We start from the raw sequence: 18,225 nt of genomic DNA, 5'->3' as shown, positions 1-18,225 counted from the left end.
CTAGGGAGCCGTAGCGCAAACTCTAGGTGAGTGACTTTAATATGTGTGATATTGGTTATTACTAAAAATTTCTCATGCTAGTATGCTTTGTGGATACTGCATGGATTTATAAATGTAATTTCTATTAAAATATTACTTTGAAAATGTGTCATTGATCTATCCATGAAATGGTATTTGAAACTTGAGGGCTAGTAGAGGACCGTTACCCCGTTGTCATAGGGAGTTGTTTTGAGTTGTTCTAATCTAAGTTCCTTGAAATCTACTCGGTTCCGTTGAGTGCTTGGGGTTTTGTTGAGTGGTCTGGTACCCTGCTTCGTCTGGATTCTATTAAGTCGTTTGAAATCCCTCTTTCTCCGTAGTTTCGTTGAGTGGTCTAGAATTGTGTTCCATTTGGATTCCATTGAGTGGTTTGGAATGCCATTTCCTTTTGGTTTCATTGAGTGGTTCGGAACCCGATCTTACTCCTTTGATTGGTCCAGAATCCCATCCCTTTGTTGGTTCATTGGATTTGGTCTAAAATGTGAAAGCTTAGGAGCTGTAGGCTTTGGCCGAATTGTAGCCCTAGTTTTCAGTGTATTTATGAACTAGAAATTCAAGAACCTTTGTGGTTTGATCTAGAAAGGCAATTGGATGTTTAGGTGACTCCTTTGGGATGTTCAGCATATTGTTTATGATTTTATAAAGTATGGTTTTATGCTTAATGTTTATAAACTATGGTCAATGGACTTCTTTTATGATTATCACATACATCGGATTGTCACTCACACGAGTTTCGAAGCTTATCGGGGTTATTGCTTTGCCTAGTGCACCATTTCCAACGTGTAAGGAGTCATTGTATAGGTGACAAGTGTTAGTAGATATGAGGAGCTCTTGGGGAAGCAGACATAGGTTAGAGAACTTGGAGTGTGACATCCCACATCGCCTAAGGGAGTGATCCTTATATGTATATTCCCATTCCTACCTAGCACGAGCCTTTTGGGAGCTCACTGGCTTCGGGTTCCGTAGGAACTCCGAAGTTAAGCGAGTAGTGCGCGAGAACACTCTCATGATGGGTAACCCACTGGGAAGTTCTCGTGTGAGTTCTCAGAAACAAAAATGTGAGGGCGTGGTTGGGGCCTAAAAACGGACAATATCGTGCTATGGTGGTGGAGCGGGGCCGAGAAGTGGTCCCCCTTGGGGCGGGATGTGACAATTTGGTATCAGAGCCTAACCCTGGTCGCGTGTGTGCCGACGAGGACGTCGGGCCCCTAAAGGGGGTGGATTGTGACATCTCACATCGCCCAGGGGAGTGATCCTTATATGTATATTCTCATCCCTACCTAGCACGAGGCCTTTTGGAAGCTCACTGGCTTCGGGTTTCGTAGGAACTCCGAAGTTAAGCGAGTAGCGTGTGAGAACACTCCCATGATGGGTGACCCACTGGGAAGTTCTCGTGTGAGTTCCCAGAAACAAAACCATAAGGGAGTGGTAGGGGCCCAAAAGCGAACAATATCATGCTACGGTGGTGGAGCGGGCCCGGGAAGTGGTCCCCCCTGGGACGGGATGTGACATGGAGTGATTAGGTTAACCCAATATCTTTCATTGTATTTCTTTTGGACTTTCCTTTTTAGAGCCTATGGCGTTGTCATAGTGAGGGTTGTTTGATTTTGTTGTATATTTGTTGTAAATATTGTTATTTCAGTTCAGTATTTTTTGTTTGTATTTTCTTGCACCCCTGCACCCGAGCGTCACGTAACGATCCTGGATGTATGTCGTGATCGGGCGTGACATGGTCAATGAAAATGCATGACTAAAATAGCGTGTAGGAAAATATCTCATTTGCTTACCCAACATGGGATCACTCTAAGTTGGGCTAGGACTTTGGTGTTCCCAAGTAGACCAAAGTCTACTATCATAAGGTTTCCATGGGCATTGTGTACCTCCATAACCTTCCACACCTCAACCCCTCAAGCAAGCTCCATGAAACCACGTGTCTTGGGTCATGTGAGCTTGGTAGATATTGGGTTTAAACGAATTTGTTTGACATGGAGTGATATATTTCCTTGTTAGTGTGGCATGATAATTAATTAAAACTTGTGTAAAACCTTCCTTAACTACTAATTTTTCAAATAACAGTGTCAAGTTCGAGTTGTAAAGCGTGTCAGAAACGAGTTGCCTAGGTTGTTTTGTTACCGTGTCGGCATTTGAGTCTCTGTAGAGTGTGACCAAGTGGTTCAGGCGTGCCCATTGTGCCTGACTTTGAGAAATTCAAGTGTGGAAGATTTTCTTTCCTAGGGCCCAAGACAAATGCCAGAAGCCATGTATACAGTTTTCTTTTTTTTCAAGTGTCAAGTTCAAGTTCGAGTAGTGATATTAACAAAAGAAAAAAAAGAAAAAAAGAAAAAGAAACCATGTATACAGTTTTACCTCAGAGAGAGAGAGAGAGAGAGAGAGAGAGAGAGAGAGTTAACAAACTTTTGGTATCATGCACAATACCATAATGTGACATGCAGCAAAAGTCACCGTTTTAGGTTTCCTTTAATGGTGAGCTAAGCCTCATTTGTATTATGAATTTTCACATTCACTTTCATAACGCCATTTAAATGAAAATTATATTGCAAGTGTTGGATTTTCATAGTGGTTGGTGTAGAGCAAGAAATTGAATTCAGAAAATTTTGAAGTGGACATGTTTGTTAACGCTCAAAATTTGCAAGTTAACAAATTAGAACAATAAATGTATGAAATAATAGACTCAAGATTTAAGTGGTTCACCCTCAAAACTGGACTACATTCACTATGGTGCTTGGAATATATTGATTTATTGATTACAAAAAGCACTCGGCTATAGTCTATGTTCCTTTTCCTCTCAATCGTTCGAACTGTCATAAGAGGCACTTCCCCCCCCCCCCCCCTATATAGGCCCTCAGTGAGCCCAACAAAGTCCTTTAGGGCTTGATCTTTCTTGGGCTTCTCTTGGTGTTCTTCCCGGCTTGTACTACTTTGAGTGTCGAAAAAGGAACTTGCGATAACAACATGAACTTTCATTTTTATTAAAGAGAACGCCTTCATTAAATTGGTGAGGACCACATTTGTTTCACGCGCAGTTAATTACCAAGAAGACCTGAGTTGCTGACTACAACTTCTCTAAGCTCTTCTGCTCATGGCAAGGAGATCAGACATGGAATTAAAGGTGGAATATATAACTAATTCCTACCTTTAACCTTTCCTCATTGAAGACATATTCCTTTAAACAAGGTAGCCCAATCACATCCAACCAAAGATTCTCCAACATAATCCTTAGGATATTATTAATTAAATTTAATAATAACTACAAAGATTATCCTCAGTATTGTCATAGCATAAGTACAACTACATCCATCAGACGACACATCTTGGTAACTGAATGTAGACATGTTGCGTGGGATACACCACCTATTTGGTTGGCCTTTAGCTCCTATAAATACCCTTTATTCTACAACTTCTCAAGTAAGTTGAAGTTAACTTTGAAGGAAATTTTGTGATAAACTAAGTTCATTGAGCAACATAATACATGCATTTAACTATTGAATGGCGGAAGCATGCTTGTGTGCACATTAAAACAAAACTTAAACCATGAAATTCAAAGGCTAATAATTGCAGTGAACCAAGAATCAACTCCTATAGTTAAAAAATAAATTAAAAAAATGTGAAAGTTGTAGTAAGGCTAAAATCACTAAAAGGCCTCATAAAATGTCCCTTTTTTTTTTTTTTTTTTTTTTTTTTTTTTTTTTTTTTTTTTTTGGAATTAATCATAGTGAGATTTGTGAATTTTAAGAAATTAACTTATGGAGGAAACATATTTTATCACTTTTGTTGATGATTACTTCAAATATACTTATGTTTATTTGATAAAAAAATAAAAGTGATGTTTTTAACTATAGTAAAAAATTAGCCCTTAATTTCAAAAATGTTAGTTTTTATAAAAACTTTCAAATATATCCAAAATCTCACTTAAATAGATACAAGTTCCCTAAAACTTTAAAACCAAATGAACAAGAAAAGCAAAACCTATTAGATGAAGAATTTCTGATGGCAAAGCCTAAGAAATAATGGAGACATAGTTAAGACATTGACTGCTAATGGAGATGTGCATCCCTAGATGATATTGAGTGTAGATGGTTAATCTTTTTTGTATTTTTTCCTCGCCTTCGTTTTCTTTTTGCTTTTGTAGTTTCTTCCTTCGATTGAATATTTATTGAAGAATGAATGTCAATTTTTGTAACGTTATTCATCTCAATTTTTCTTTGGATTATTGGTACTTCATATTTATTATTTCACACCTTTGAATTATTTGGTAGATGTGGGGTACCCACAAATGAGAGGTTATTTGGGAGCATGCAAAGGTGAAAGATATCATCTCGCGGACTCTCGTAGGGTTGCTGAACCAACAGGTCACAAAGTGACACATCCCAACTCTGAATGTCCACGTGCCCATTCGAATCGTGATGTGTTGGCCGACACCCGGAGGGTGACAAAGCCATAAAGTAAGGTTGATGTGTAAAAGTGAGAATAAATTTAAACTTTAAATAAATAAACTAGAGTGCACAACGTGATTGGGTGGTAACCCTTATTACAAAACGTGAAGTTCATAGCATGGTGTAGAAAGATAAAAGTTGTCACATCCATAAAGGATGATTATTTAGTACATAAGCAACCTACTTTGACCGAAGGACAGTCAACTACTTCCACTGAACCTCGTACTCACACGAACTCATTCTCTACATCCTAAAGGGGCAAAAAACAAAGGTGAGTGGGCCTAGAAAAATAAAGTTTTCTAAAACCTTTTTGAAAACTTGTAACCCCTCGCTATAAAACAAGTATATGATTTCCCAAAGTAATAATATAATAATAGGTAGTAGGGAACCCTGCAACACAAATGATTAAAGGATATATAGGGTGCTACTACAAAATATCTCATCATCAAAACTCGAATGGCTATCATAAAATCACAGTTATGGAAATCATTAAAAATTCACTGCTATGAAAATTTGTACTTATTACCTATGTCGGCACACAAGTCATACAAAAAGTAGTTGATGAACAGGCTAGGTGTAGGTTTTACATTCTAGTACTACATCACGTGAAGTTGGCGCTACGTGTATCACATACGAGTCCAAACAACAAACTTAGGGACAGGTTGGCACCTAATTCTGGATCCAAAGCGAACGTAAATGGTGCGTGTGAACATACACGTGAAGCTAGTCCTTGGCCCAGGATAGTACAACTAACTAATAAACACCGTGCACACATGTAACAATGACTAGATATAATGAATGAAGATGTCAAGCCACATTTTATACTTGTGAATATAAAGTGTAGAAAACCTAATAAGAAGATAACCATGACATGTCACATCAATTATGTAAAGAAACAGTTATGCGTAAAATCACACACACACACACACACACACACGTGTGTGTGTGTATATATATATATATATTTAAAACCAAAAGACACACTCATTGGTATGTCGCAGGGTCGTAGCTGCCCAACTTATTCTGCCCGCGGTACTCCTCTGGGTGGTCTTCTCGTAGATGGGAAATTACTACACTAATCATTATACTAATAATAATTGATGCAAAACACCTAACCTCTCCTTATTTTGCTCAAAAATGGAATTTGGAGACAATTGGTATTGAAATTGGAAAAACAGAGCGTAGAAACGGAATCAGCGTGTCGAAAAACTCTAGAAAGGGTCTCGGGCAAATTTTCAAAAAAGTCAACTTTGGTCAACTAACTGTCAATAGTTAACTTTAAAAGAATATTTCATCCTTAGATGGAATATTCTGTTAAAGTTAACTAGAAGTTAACATAATATTCCAAGGGAATATTTCCTCCAATTTCATAAATGGATCCAGGTCAGATCTGGCCCACGGATCTGTGTTATGGGTTTGGGCTTTTTTTTTATTCGAGTGATGGGCTTAGGTCGGTTTTATGGATCTAGGTCGGATCCGGGTTAGGGTTAATGGGTCATGGGTTTTGGGCCGGTTCATGGATCGAGTTTTGATTTTTTTTTGATTTTTTGATTTTTTGTTCTCTTTGCTGCAGATTTTCGTCGAAAAATCTGGGGGAATAAGATTATACCTATTTCAGAGCCATTTCACAACCAAATTTTCCCCATAATATATCAACCACAACAACAAGGTTACGTTGGGTTTAGCTTGGAAGAACGTACAACTCGCCGGAAAACATGGTGGGTTAGGAACCATACTTCGAAATGTGTGGAAACTTGCATGCATGCTAGTAAACTACATAGAAAAACTCAAGAACGCAAAGATAGTGACAGAAACATCACATGGGTTCGGGATTGAGAGCTCAAGCTCTAGGCTTCAATGGTAGAACCTCGCACCATGCACCGATGCCGCATGCAAGGCCATGGTTAGGTTCCTTGAGCTCCAGGGATTCAAAAAATAATATTTTTGAGCTTGATTTGTTGAAGGTTTGAAGAGGAAGGAGAAGGAGAGCTCACGGAGCTTTAGAGAGAAAATGATAGGAGAGCTAGGAAAAGAGAGACAGAGAGAAAGAGAGAAAGAAAAGAGAGAGGGGGGACCGGCTAGGTGAGGGGAAAAGGAAAAAGTGATGGGTAGATGATGTCTGATGGATTAAGTGGGAGAAAATAGGTTTTAAAACCTATTTAAACCATTATTTTAAAGTCCAATTGCACACACCAACCTAAGTGGTCAGTACATGCAGCAATGTCTCTGCACGAAGGCAAATTTTAGTGTCCCAAAAAGGACCCATGCAGTGGTGCATGCTGCACAAGAAGAAAATTTCAAGTTTTGAATTTGTCTCAGGTATTTTTACACAATTTTGAACGTAACTTGTTCGTTATAACTTCAAATTGAATTCCGTCTATGGCCACGTGTTAGTAAAAATAAGTACTATTCATAAATAGCAAAGGAAGAGTGGGAAAGTGAAAGGAAAATTGAGGTCCACGTGGAAAGCTTACGTGGCAACTCAGTGGCATTGTAGAAATTTCATTGCTACCAGGAATAAAATGCATTAAATTTCGGGACAGAATGTCACACAAAGAGGTATTCTACCACATGCATTTCTTCTATTAGGAGCATCGTTGAACAAACATTAGGGGTATGAAAGAAAAGATGGGCAATTTTAAGGGATATGCCTAATTACATGTCCAATAAGCAAGTGAACATTGTCATTGCTACAATGGCTCTTCATAACTGCATCGAAGGTATTCTGAACGTGATTGTCATTTTGATGACCCTAGTGATTTTTGTGAAGAGAGCAATAGTGATGATGATGATGATGATGAATACCATAACTATGAAGTTGAAGGATCACATGAACAGAAGCATTAAGAAATATAATTGTAGCAAGTTTGATGAATGTATCTATTAGACTACTTTCAAATACATCAACAATATTGTACTAATGAATCCTAACTATTTAGTCTAATATTTCTATATTTTGAAGTAACTTGTCTTACTAATTAATATTTGCAATAAGTTTATAAATATTTTTAAAAAAATTATTTAGTAATTGACCTTTGTTTGTTAAAAAATAAAATTAATAGCACATCCAGTATTATACATTTTTTGGTCATTTTACACAATCACAACTGTTTTATATAAAAATTTACCAAAATACTGTAACGATATTTTTTAAATTTTTTTATTATTAGTTTTTTGCTACAAGCACTTTTACAAAAAAAATTAACAAGCAATCTACTGCTTTATTTCACAACTACTTATTCTCATAGTATAGCAAAAGCAGTTTTTTTTTTTTTTTTTTTTTTTCAAAGCTCAACAATACCAAACTAACCCTAAGGGTGTTGTCCGTGTTCAGATTGGATTATCGGTGATTCATATTTAGTTTTCCACACCTTTGCAATATTTGTGCTTCATATTTAGTTCCAACATAATCACATTTTGACTTATATATTTGTAGATATCGAAATTTTGGTGAAAGTTGTCCTAGGAGTTTTCGTGCTTACAATATTATTGGAGTAATATTATAAATGGTCCCAGGTTCAACTACAACATCAGTAATTGCTACTGTTTGAAATTCCAATTTTTCTTTCTTTGTTTTTTCATTCTTCTTATCTTGGCTTGGGGTCAACTAATTGTATTAATAATCTAGGCAATATTAATTCTTTCTTTTTTTCAATGTATTTGTCACTTTTTTCTTTTCTTATTGTTTTGCTTATATGTTAGGGAAATGTCTAGTTTGACAATTTTGGTGAACTATAATGGAAGGTGGACTGACTCAATGTACAAAAATTGCAAAACAAAAGGATTACTTATTTCAGATAAAATTACATTTGCCAAGCTTCAGAGAAAAGTACATGGTATTGTGAATGTGGACCCAAATGAGCATGAGATAAGTATGAAAGTCATATGTAATGAAATGAAAACTACATGGCATGAAAATGTAATTGATGATGATGATGTGAATGCATTTATTTTTAAAACCTTTCGAGGTCTTGGAAGATTCCATTGCGTGTTACATTAAAGCATAAAGTATTTTCTTCAGAAGATAATGATGATCCATTGCAAGCAGATCTCAACTTTGTTACTCAAGGGGATTTGGAAGATAATGTGCTACATGATTCAGATAATGGTTTGGGAAATCAAGAATTTGAGGAATCATCGTATCATGAAGAATTTGAGAATATGCCACATATGGAGTCATATAATGTGTACCAAGATAATGTTGAATTTAATGAGTATGTGATGATGTGCCCCTTAATTTGCAATATGATGAAGCAAGTTCTAAATAATCAGATGTTCACAAGGGTAAAAATATTCTACATGAATCAGACATGGCGAACTTGTGCAATTCAGATGGGATATAGTTGCACGCCAATTGTACGAGACTAAGGAGGATTTAAAAAAAAAAAAAAAAAAAGTGTATTGATACTATGAAGAACAATTTTGAGTTCAAAGTGAAGAGATCAACAAAGAAAGGTTGAAGTTGGTTGTGTCGGTGATGGATGCAAGTGGAAACTATAATCTTCTAAATTACGACAATCATCATATTTCAAGGTTAGAAATATGTTAATATGCACTCATGCTTGTGAGACGTTATTAATCACCATCATTGATAGGCAAGTCGTTCTCTTATTGGTCAATGCATATAATCTAAGTGTGAGGGTGTATCATGAGTATATAGACCACGTGACATCATGGAAGTTATACAGAAGGACATGGTTGTGAGTATAAGTTATGTGAAGGGTTGGAGAGCTAACATGCATTGGAGTTGGTTAGTGGATCACCAGAGGAATCTTATGCATTGCTTCCATCTTATTTTGCTATTTTAGAAGCAAAAAATCCAGGTACGATAACACTTATTGAAATGGATGAGAATAATCATTTTTTGTACTTGTTTCATGTCACTTGGACCTTGCATAAGAGGATTTCGAAGTGCAATTAGGCCAGTAATAGAGGTCGACGATACATTTGTAAAGTGTAAATATCTTGGCACTCTATTTATTGCCACACATGGACGACAATAAACAAATATACCCTCTGGCATTTAGAGTTGGAGATCCAGAGAATGACACAACATAGAATTGGTGTTTGACAACATTATGGGTAGCAATTGGGGAAATTGATGACTTAGTGTTGGTTTTTGATAGACATGAAAGCATTCAAAAGGATCTCTCAACTGTTTTTCCCAATGCTATCATGGTGTATGCATATTCCATATAAGTCAAAACCTTTGGCACAATTTTAAGCATAAGAGAGTACACAAACTGTATTTTACAGCTGCTAAGGCATATCGAGCTCCTAAATTGAATCGCCTTATGATAGAAATATATAAAGTCTTCTATGAGGTGGGTGATTATTTTAATTCGGTTGGATATGAAAAGTGGACTTGTGCGTACTTTGATGGAAAGCGGTACAATATCGTGACAACAAATATTGATGAATGTCTCAATGCAATCACAAGAGATTCTTGTAAACTACCTATCACCCATTTTCTTGAGTATTTAAGAATGCATATTCTTCAGAAGTGGTTTTATGAGCATCAAACCAAGGTAACCAAAATGAATACATATTTGATAGATTGGGCAGACAAGTTGGTGCGAGAAAATAGCAAGCAAGGGTTATCATTACATAATTATATTTTATCAATGTTATAAAAATCGCTCTAGGCAGCGCCTAAGCGCTAGGTGATAGTTGTCCAAGGCAATTTGGGACAAATCGATTACAAAATTGGTGAGGAGCAAGGCAGCCTCCTAGGCGCTTGCTAGGCGCTTTAGGTGATCAACGCGGAGCTCAGTGGCATATCTAGGCAAACTAAATCTAGTCGTTTTCCATTGCTAGCTCTGCAACTCTTACCGTCTCAAACTCCCGTCTTTTGCTCTGTGCATAATTCTCTCTTCATCATATTCTGCTCTGCTCTAAATCGTGACATCTCATCTACAAATCTCGCGACACCGAACTCGAAGAACAAGAGAAATTACAAGGAAAACTGAAGAAGACGATGTGAGAAAGAAAAGGACGAGGAAACGGAAAAATAATACAAAATAAGGGCTTTTCGATTTTCAAGACTTCAAAAGGTTTTGCGTGTACTCATCACACTTCTTACAGTCATGTCTACCACTAGGCCTTATCATCAAAAGAAAGAATAGATTTCTTTAATATTTTTTACACTATTTGATCTCATATATTGCAATTGAAATTTTGGGTAATGTAGAGGCAAGTGAATGGGCTCCACCGATGGGATTGGTGTGGGAAAGGTGGGGTGGAGTTGTAACTATGTAGGTATTTCTTTAAAATAAAAATAAAAACTATATTTTTTTATTATTTTCTGTCAAACTATCTTAAATTACTATATTTATATATACATTTTTGATGTTATTATATTTTTTGTAGTATAATTTAATTAATTTATTCAAATTTACTTAAATCTGCCTAGACTTCCCCTAATCCCCGCCTAGTCGCCTAGGCCCTAAACGCTAGTCTACCGTCAGACTAGTGCCTAACGTTTTGTAGAACTGTGTATTTTATTCACTTAAACAAAATTTATGAACTTGTCTATATAATTTTGGCAGATTTTGATTTGGTCTCAAGTGTTTGAATTATTTTATCGGTTCTTATCACTAGTACAAAAAACAGTTTGCGTGATGCAGGTACCTTTGTCGTGCAAAGGCAAAAAGCGTTGCCCGAAAATTAGCCCAACAACATCATTGTCGTGCGCAAACCATTGCGCAACGAAGAGATAACATGCGTCGTGCAAAAGATCTTTGCACGACGGAGTTCCTGTAATCGCGCAAAAGGACTTTGTGCGACGCATGTTATCTCTTCGTCGCGCAAACCCTGCTTTCACAGACTTTGCGCAATGGTTTGTGCATGACGAAGATGTTGTTAGGGTAATTTTCAGGCAATGCTTTTTGACTTTGGCGACAAAGGTACCTGCATCGCACAAACTGTTTTTTGTACTTGTGATAAGAACCGACAAAATAGTTCAAACACTTGAGACCAAATCAAAATGTGCCAAAATTATATAGACAAGTTAATAAATTCTATTTAAGTGAATAAAATACAAGGTTCTACAAAACGTTAGGCGCTAGTCGGGCAGTAGACTAGCGCCTAGTGCCTAGGCGGCTAGGCGGGAATTAGGCGGAGTCTAGGTGGATTTAAGTAAATTTGAATAAATTAATTAATTTTTACTACAAAAAATATAATAACATCAAATAATGTATATATAAATATAGTAATTTAAGATAGTTTGACTAAAAAGAATAAAAAAAAATATAGTTTTTAATTTTATTTTAGAAAGAAATATCTACATAGTTACAACTCCACCCCACATTTCCCACACCAATCTCATAGGTGGAGCCCATTCACTTACCTCTCTCACATTACCCAAAGTTTCAATTGCAATATATGAGATCAAATAGTGTAAAAAATATTAAAGAAATCAATTCTTGCTTTTGATGATAAGGCCTAGTGGTAGACATGACTGTAAGAAGTGTGATGAGTACACGCAAAACCTTTTGACGTCTTGAAAATCGAAAAGCCCTTATTTTGTATTATTTTTCCGTTTCCTTTTCATTTTCTCTCTCACATCGTCTTCTTCAATTTTCCTCTCACATCATCTTCTTCAGTTTTCTTTGTAACCTCTCTTGTTCTTCGAGTTTGGCGTTGCGAGATTTGTAGACGAGATGTCACGATTTAGAGCAAAGCAAAATACGATGAAGAGAGAATTATGCACAGAGCAGAAGACGGGAGTTCGAGACGATGAGAGTTGCAGAGCCAGCGATGGAAAACGACCAGATTCAGTCCGCCTAGACATGCTGCCAAGCGCCGCCTTGATTGCCTAGAACGCCTAGGGAGCGCCTAGGAGGCCGCCTTGCTCCTCACCGATTTTGTAATTAAATTATAAACAATAATTAATAAACCAAGAAAAAGTATTTAATTATAAAATATATGAAAATGTACATACAAGATGTTCAAACATAAAAGAAAAGACTACAAGTAGTCTTCTAGGCTTGATGCATTAGGCTACTGGGTATCAGCTAGGCGAATTGGCTTGGAGGTCGAAGGTGTGACTAGAAAAATACAGACACTAAATTACAAAGGTTTCCAGTTGCAATTTCTCTATCGACAGATTGACTGTAAGTTTTCTAAAATCTTTAACCAAGCAAAAGTTTCGATAATATCTCTCCCATGGTGGAAGTGTTCCTTCATTATCCATCTCCACGCCAGATTCCAGGACTGCAGCATCTAGCACTAACTTCCTTTTCGCAATCTCGTAGACATTTTCATCAACTGTAGCCTTAGTGACTAGCCTGTAAAGGACATGACAGGTTATAATTCTACAATTTTCTATTCAAGATTATGACTCATACCAATACCACTTTATAAAAGCAGGTAAACCGGAAAGGTGCTTCTCTCAGATTGGTAGGTATAGGTGAGGAGCGAGATTGGGAAATTAAAGAGGGGCTAACCTGTATATAGTAACAGGCTTCACTTGGCCAATGCGATGACAACGATCTTCTGCCTGTGGATAAATTTGCGGGTTGTAATCCATATCATGAATAACTACGGTATCAGCCCCAACCAAGTTCAAACCCTGACCTCCAACTCTTGTGGACAGCAAGCAAGCAAATATAGAAGTGTCATTATTGAGTGTATCAACTATCGTCTGTCTTTCTGTCACCTGAGTGCTGACATTGGGAAGATACGGGTTAACAGACAAGAAACGCAACTTAGAACAGATAAGGTAACAATTCAATTAACCACAATCAACAAGTGGAACTGAGCAAGCCAGATAATAAAACAGATATACCATGTGGCATGGCACATTTTCTTATGATAAAAACAATCTGTAAATGTGACAAAAGTACACCAGTACCTTCCATCAAGTCGTCTGTATGTAACACCTAACACATCCAAAGTCCACTCCAAAATATCAAGCATTGACGTCCACTGGCTGAAAATCAGAACACGACGCCCAGCTAGCTTCAGTGAAGGAAGAAGTTCAGCCAATGCCTAATATCATCAACAAGAAAACTCTCCTCAGTTTTGAGCAGAGAGTATCATATGACAACTCTCTCCAAATTTTGACTCAGACCAATTGGCTAGTGAAGTTATTAAAGTAAGCATTATACCTGAGATTTTGAAGAAAGCAATGCATATTTGTCTGGAAGCAATCCTTTCTTATCTGAGACACCATAATACAGCAAAAGCTACAGAGAGAGAGAGAGAGAGAGAGAGAGAGAGAGAGAGAGAGAGCATACACAATATCAACATACAATATGTAATCTGCTACACACATACACAGGCACACGAACACTGTACGCCCCAGATAATCAAATCGTTCGAAAACATTGATAGTAATGCATCAAAATTTGAAAGACAAATTCATTTTCAAGAAGTTGAGAAAATACCCGATGGATAGAGAAGTCACTATAATTCTTAAGTTCCCCATTTACTTTGTCTAAGGTACATTCAAAGCCAAATGCACCCATTGGATGTAATTTTCTGGCAAAACGAACAACATCCTCATCACTGTAAATACGCCTTACTAGTAAGGGATGATTTGCAATCTAGAGAATGAGAAAAGTAAGAATAATAAGCAAACATACATACAATCTGAACACAAAACTGGGATATCAAAAACACGAAAGTCGAGACAGGCGCACCTTATGAAACTGAACAAAATAGTTGGAGATCTGCCGTCGAGGAAGAACCTTAAGAATACTGTTCGAGGAAACCTCTGAAGTTTTTGCAATACGAGCTCGTGAAGTTGTTGCATAACATCAGATTTTAAGCGTCTCAAAATAAAGGGTCCCAAATGGATTTCATGTAGCCAATCAAATCTCTATCTTCACCAGTTAACAGCTTTTTCAAGTCAACAAAACTAAAATCTAAAAAAATTAATAAAAGCATGAGTTCCACTACAAAATCAATAGTAATCCAAGGAACTTAATCAAGAAACATATGAAATTATTAATTGATTTCAATTCTTAGTTGTTTCTAGTCTTACCTTGGTCAGATTGCAATGTGCAAATACCATTTCTTTTCCATTAAACCTCGTCCGCCTCGTCGTCCTCCAATTCGATCTTAATAACGACGCAATCAGAATCATCGTCCTCCAATTCGTGTTTAATCTCAACGCAATCAGAATCCAAGTCCTCGTCGTCGTGGGAGAGCTGTTGGGGCTTGGAGACTGATCGGAAGGCGAGGGGGAAGGCTACGGGAGAGGATGAGGAGAGGATGAGGAGGAGGCTGGCTCGGTGCAGTCGGGAGGAAGGCTACGCGAGACGGAGTGAGAGAGAGGGCGAGATCAGGTAGTCAGATGAGGAGGAAGGGCTCTTTTCCATTTTGCCAGAGTAATTTGGGAAAATTCAAAATAAGCGCCTATTTTTTACGGCTGGAATTTTAACAACATGCACGATGCAGGTATATATTCAGACGTCGTGCAAGTTTTATTTAAAAAAAAATCAATGCTCTAAAAAACGGCCTAGGCGCCGCCTAGATGCTGGGCGGTGGTGAGCCGAGGCGTTTTCTTGCAAATCGGTGGGAAAAATCAGATGAGCTCTAGGCGGGGCTAGGCGGTGCAAGGCGGAGCTAGGCGGTGCAAGGTAGAGCTAGGCGGTTTTTTTTTTAATTTTTATTTTTAATGAAATTGTGAACTTGTTGTACATGTGTCATCCTACAATACTCCTCACTATGATTATATGGCATATATGCTCAATGTGTTTTTAAATTTTGGACTTGTTGGATATATGTATTTCATACAAGTATAATTTTTTGTAAGTGTCAATATGCACTTATTTACAAGATATACAAGAAAGTTACCTAAATCCGCCTAAGATGCTGTGAACACGAAAAATTCCTGAAACAAGAAACAAGAATACGTGTACAAAAAAAATATTTTTGTGTTTAATGATTTTGGGGTTACGATCTCTCTCAAATTTGGTCCTCTGATTCTATCTTCGTAGGGTGTAGGTTTGTGGATGAGTTGTTGATCCAAAGGGCCGTCGGGGCTTGATCTAAGGATGAACAGTTGATGAACGGATCTTCAAGGGGCGTTGGGCTTGATCTTGAAGAATGGGTGTATGGGTTTGTTGAGGTTGTTGATCCAAAGGGTCGTTGGGGCTTGATCTTAGGATGAACAGTTGATGAATGGATCTTCAAGGGGCGTTGGGCTTGATCTTGAAGAATGGGTGTATGGATTTCTTCAAGGGCTTTTGGGCTTGATCTTGAAGGTTGATGGATGAGCAGATCTTCAAGGGCTTTTGGGCTTAGTCTTGAAGAACGATTGGATGTATGGATTTATTGAGGTTGTTGATCCAAAGGGCCGTTGGGGCTTGATCTTAGGATGAACGGATGATGAATGATGAACACTTTCTTCAAGGGGCCGTCGGGGCTTGATCTTGAGTTGGTGGGAGTTCTTCAAGGGCCGTTGGGGCTTGATCTTGAAGGAGGATTTGGCGAAGAACGAAGAGTGCTTTCTTGATCCTTCGGGATTTTCTTGAGAGCTTTAGAACTTTAAGGCTTCAAGGTTTTGGTCCCCCTCATGGGGAGTATTCTCTTCCATTTTGGGAGTAGAGAAATGTATTTGTGAATTGGTTTTTTTCCTCTTGATAGAGAAGCCTATTTATAGGCTTTGAGAGTGAATCACCACCATTCATTTTTTTGGTGAAGTGAGTGGAGGTTGTAGGTGAAGTGAATGGAGGTTGTAGGTGAAGTGAATGGATGTTGTAGGTGAAGTGAATGGAGGTTGTAGGTGAAGTAAGTGGATGTTGTAGGTGAAGTAAGTGTGTGAGGTTGGTGAAGTAAATAAATGTTGTAATTTTAATAAATTGGTTAACATTTATTTTACTGAAATTTCGATGTCTACAAATGCCCCCACTTCAAGGCGCGTAGTAGACATGTGCTTGTCACGTGTAGAAGATGCGTTTTGAAGTCCCTTAATGTAGATGTCAACCCAAGGGCCGTCGAGGCTTGATCTTGAATTGGGCTAGAAATTTCTTCAAGGGCCATCGAGGCTTGATCTTGAGTTCGACTGGAAGATTTTCTGGTTTCCTCCAATCGTTGATTTTCCACAGGCTTAATCTTGAACTGGGCTGGAGGATTCTTTTGGTCTCCCCCGAAGGTCTGAACTTACTCCTTTTATCTGGAGTTGAATTTGATTCAAGGGTGGTGAACACTTGATTTTGAATCGGACTTGTGATTTCTTCAAGGGCCATCGAGGCTTGATCTTGAGTTCGACTGGAAGATTTTCTGGTTTCCTCCAATCGTTGATTTTCCACAGGCTTAATCTTGAACTGGGCTGGAGGATTCTTTTGGTCTCCCCCGAAGGTTCGAACTTACTCCTTTTATCTGGAGTTGAATTTGATTCAAGGGTGGTGAACACTTGATTTTGAATCGAACTTGTGATTTCTTCAAGGGCCATCGAGGCTTGATCTTGAGTGAAAATAGGACCATGAGCGGTTTCAGGATTCAGACATATGGCAGGCAAGCACGAGGTGGAGGTGATGACCTGTTTCTTTGTTCAATCTTTCCAATTCATATTTGAAGAGGGTTAGAGGATGACTCAGCATATGCAGTTGTTGCGTTTGCTGACGATCCACAAGATTGATGTTTCATTGTCACTCGTCTTAGCTGTTCTCCAAGCAGATGTGGTCCCTTCTCTGGAAGTGTATCAACCGTTGAAGATGACTACTCGAGAGCAACGCTAGGTAAGCAACCAGGGAATAGATTCCAGGTAGTCGGTTCCAGATCGGAAGACTGACTCCAAGTGCCGGCTGATTGCTCTCTTTCTCTTTGCCCTGCGAGTAAGAACAAGGACAAAGGGAAGGACATGGAGAAAGCATGATATGAGATACTTTTGTTTTTTGAAGAAGTGTTGACGATTTAACGGCGTCGCGCGGCGAGGCTTTGCTCTTTGGTGACGGCACCAGCGGAGGGTTGTTGAGGCTTCTCGAGCTCTTTGATTAGAACAATGATGTCGAGCTTGGATTTGACTTAAACTCTTCTGTCTGGATGGTGTTGTAGGGGAAGGCGTCGTGCTCCAACAGTTTGTTCCAGCTCCTTGTACCGCATTCTTCTCTACTTGTTTCTTTTACATAACCGAGGTGGTGCCCAACCATTTGCCTTTAAATGGTCTTTCAAGGCATCACTTCTCAGCAATTCATCTATGCTTGGCAGCTTCAGTGTAAAGAGCCGACACTTCGTCGCCTGTCCTGAAGTCTGCGCTGAGGGAATTCAAGACTCACCAACAGTTGAAGACGAGCACTCGAGAGCAACGCTAAGTAAGCAACCAGGCAAAGGTTCTGGGCAATCAGTTCCAGATCGGAAGTTTGATTTCGGGTTCCGACTGATTGTTTTCTTTCTCCTTGTCTTGGAGGCAAGAACAAGGGCAAAGGAAAAGACAGGGAAAAAACATGATATGAGATACCTTTGCTTTCGCCCTTGATGATATGAGATACTTTTGCTTTTGAAGAAGCAGCGAATGAATCAACACATATATTTGTTGTGCTTGTCTCCACATGCTTCGATCTACCGTTTCCTCCTGCCTCATCTGTACTCCAGGCATCTGGTATCTTCTTTGGGGGTACATCAATAGTTGAAGATGAGTACTTGAGAGCAGGGCTGGATAAGCAATCAAGGAAGAGATTCCAGGCAGTCGGCTCCAAACGGGAAGCTTGATTCCAAGTGTCGACTGATCTCTCTCTCTCTGTTTGTCTTTCAGGGAAGAACAAGAACAAAGGGAAGGATGAGG

General features: G+C 38.3%; 1 protein-coding gene across 1 annotated transcript; it reads right to left on the bottom strand.

The window, feature by feature from the left end:
- Nucleotides 1-12,500: 12,500 nt before the first annotated feature.
- Nucleotides 12,501-14,817, bottom strand: LOC137733022 (protein CHROMATIN REMODELING 19-like). Its single transcript, XM_068472250.1, has 7 exons — nucleotides 14,482-14,817; nucleotides 14,138-14,362; nucleotides 13,883-14,041; nucleotides 13,604-13,681; nucleotides 13,348-13,484; nucleotides 12,941-13,159; nucleotides 12,501-12,781 (listed from the first exon to the last, which is right to left on the bottom strand). Exons 3-7 carry the CDS (start codon nucleotides 13,961-13,963, stop codon nucleotides 12,559-12,561), a joined length of 738 nt encoding a protein of 245 aa, XP_068328351.1. The 5' UTR covers nucleotides 13,964-14,041; nucleotides 14,138-14,362; nucleotides 14,482-14,817; the 3' UTR covers nucleotides 12,501-12,558.
- Nucleotides 14,818-18,225: the final 3,408 nt, after the last annotated feature.

The sequence above is a fragment of the Pyrus communis genome, chromosome 4 (genome assembly GCF_963583255.1).
Source record: "Pyrus communis chromosome 4, drPyrComm1.1, whole genome shotgun sequence".
In the NCBI taxonomy this organism is placed as follows: domain Eukaryota; kingdom Viridiplantae; phylum Streptophyta; class Magnoliopsida; order Rosales; family Rosaceae; genus Pyrus; species Pyrus communis.
The sequence above is the reverse complement of the archived record's forward strand: the minus strand, read 5'-3'. Positions and strand labels throughout refer to the sequence as shown.

Excerpts from the sequence above, each read along its gene's own strand:
- LOC137733022 (XM_068472250.1), bottom strand. The coding sequence starts at position 13,963 with ATGGGTGCATTTGGCTTTGAATGTACCTTAGACAAAGTAAATGGGGAA. Across the intron at positions 13,682-13,882 it reads GTGACTTCTCTATCCATCGG|CTTTTGCTGTATTATGGTGT; the intron begins GTATTTTCTCAA and ends CTCTCTCTGTAG. Across the intron at positions 13,485-13,603 it reads TGCTTTCTTCAAAATCTCAG|GCATTGGCTGAACTTCTTCC; the intron begins GTATAATGCTTA and ends TGATGATATTAG.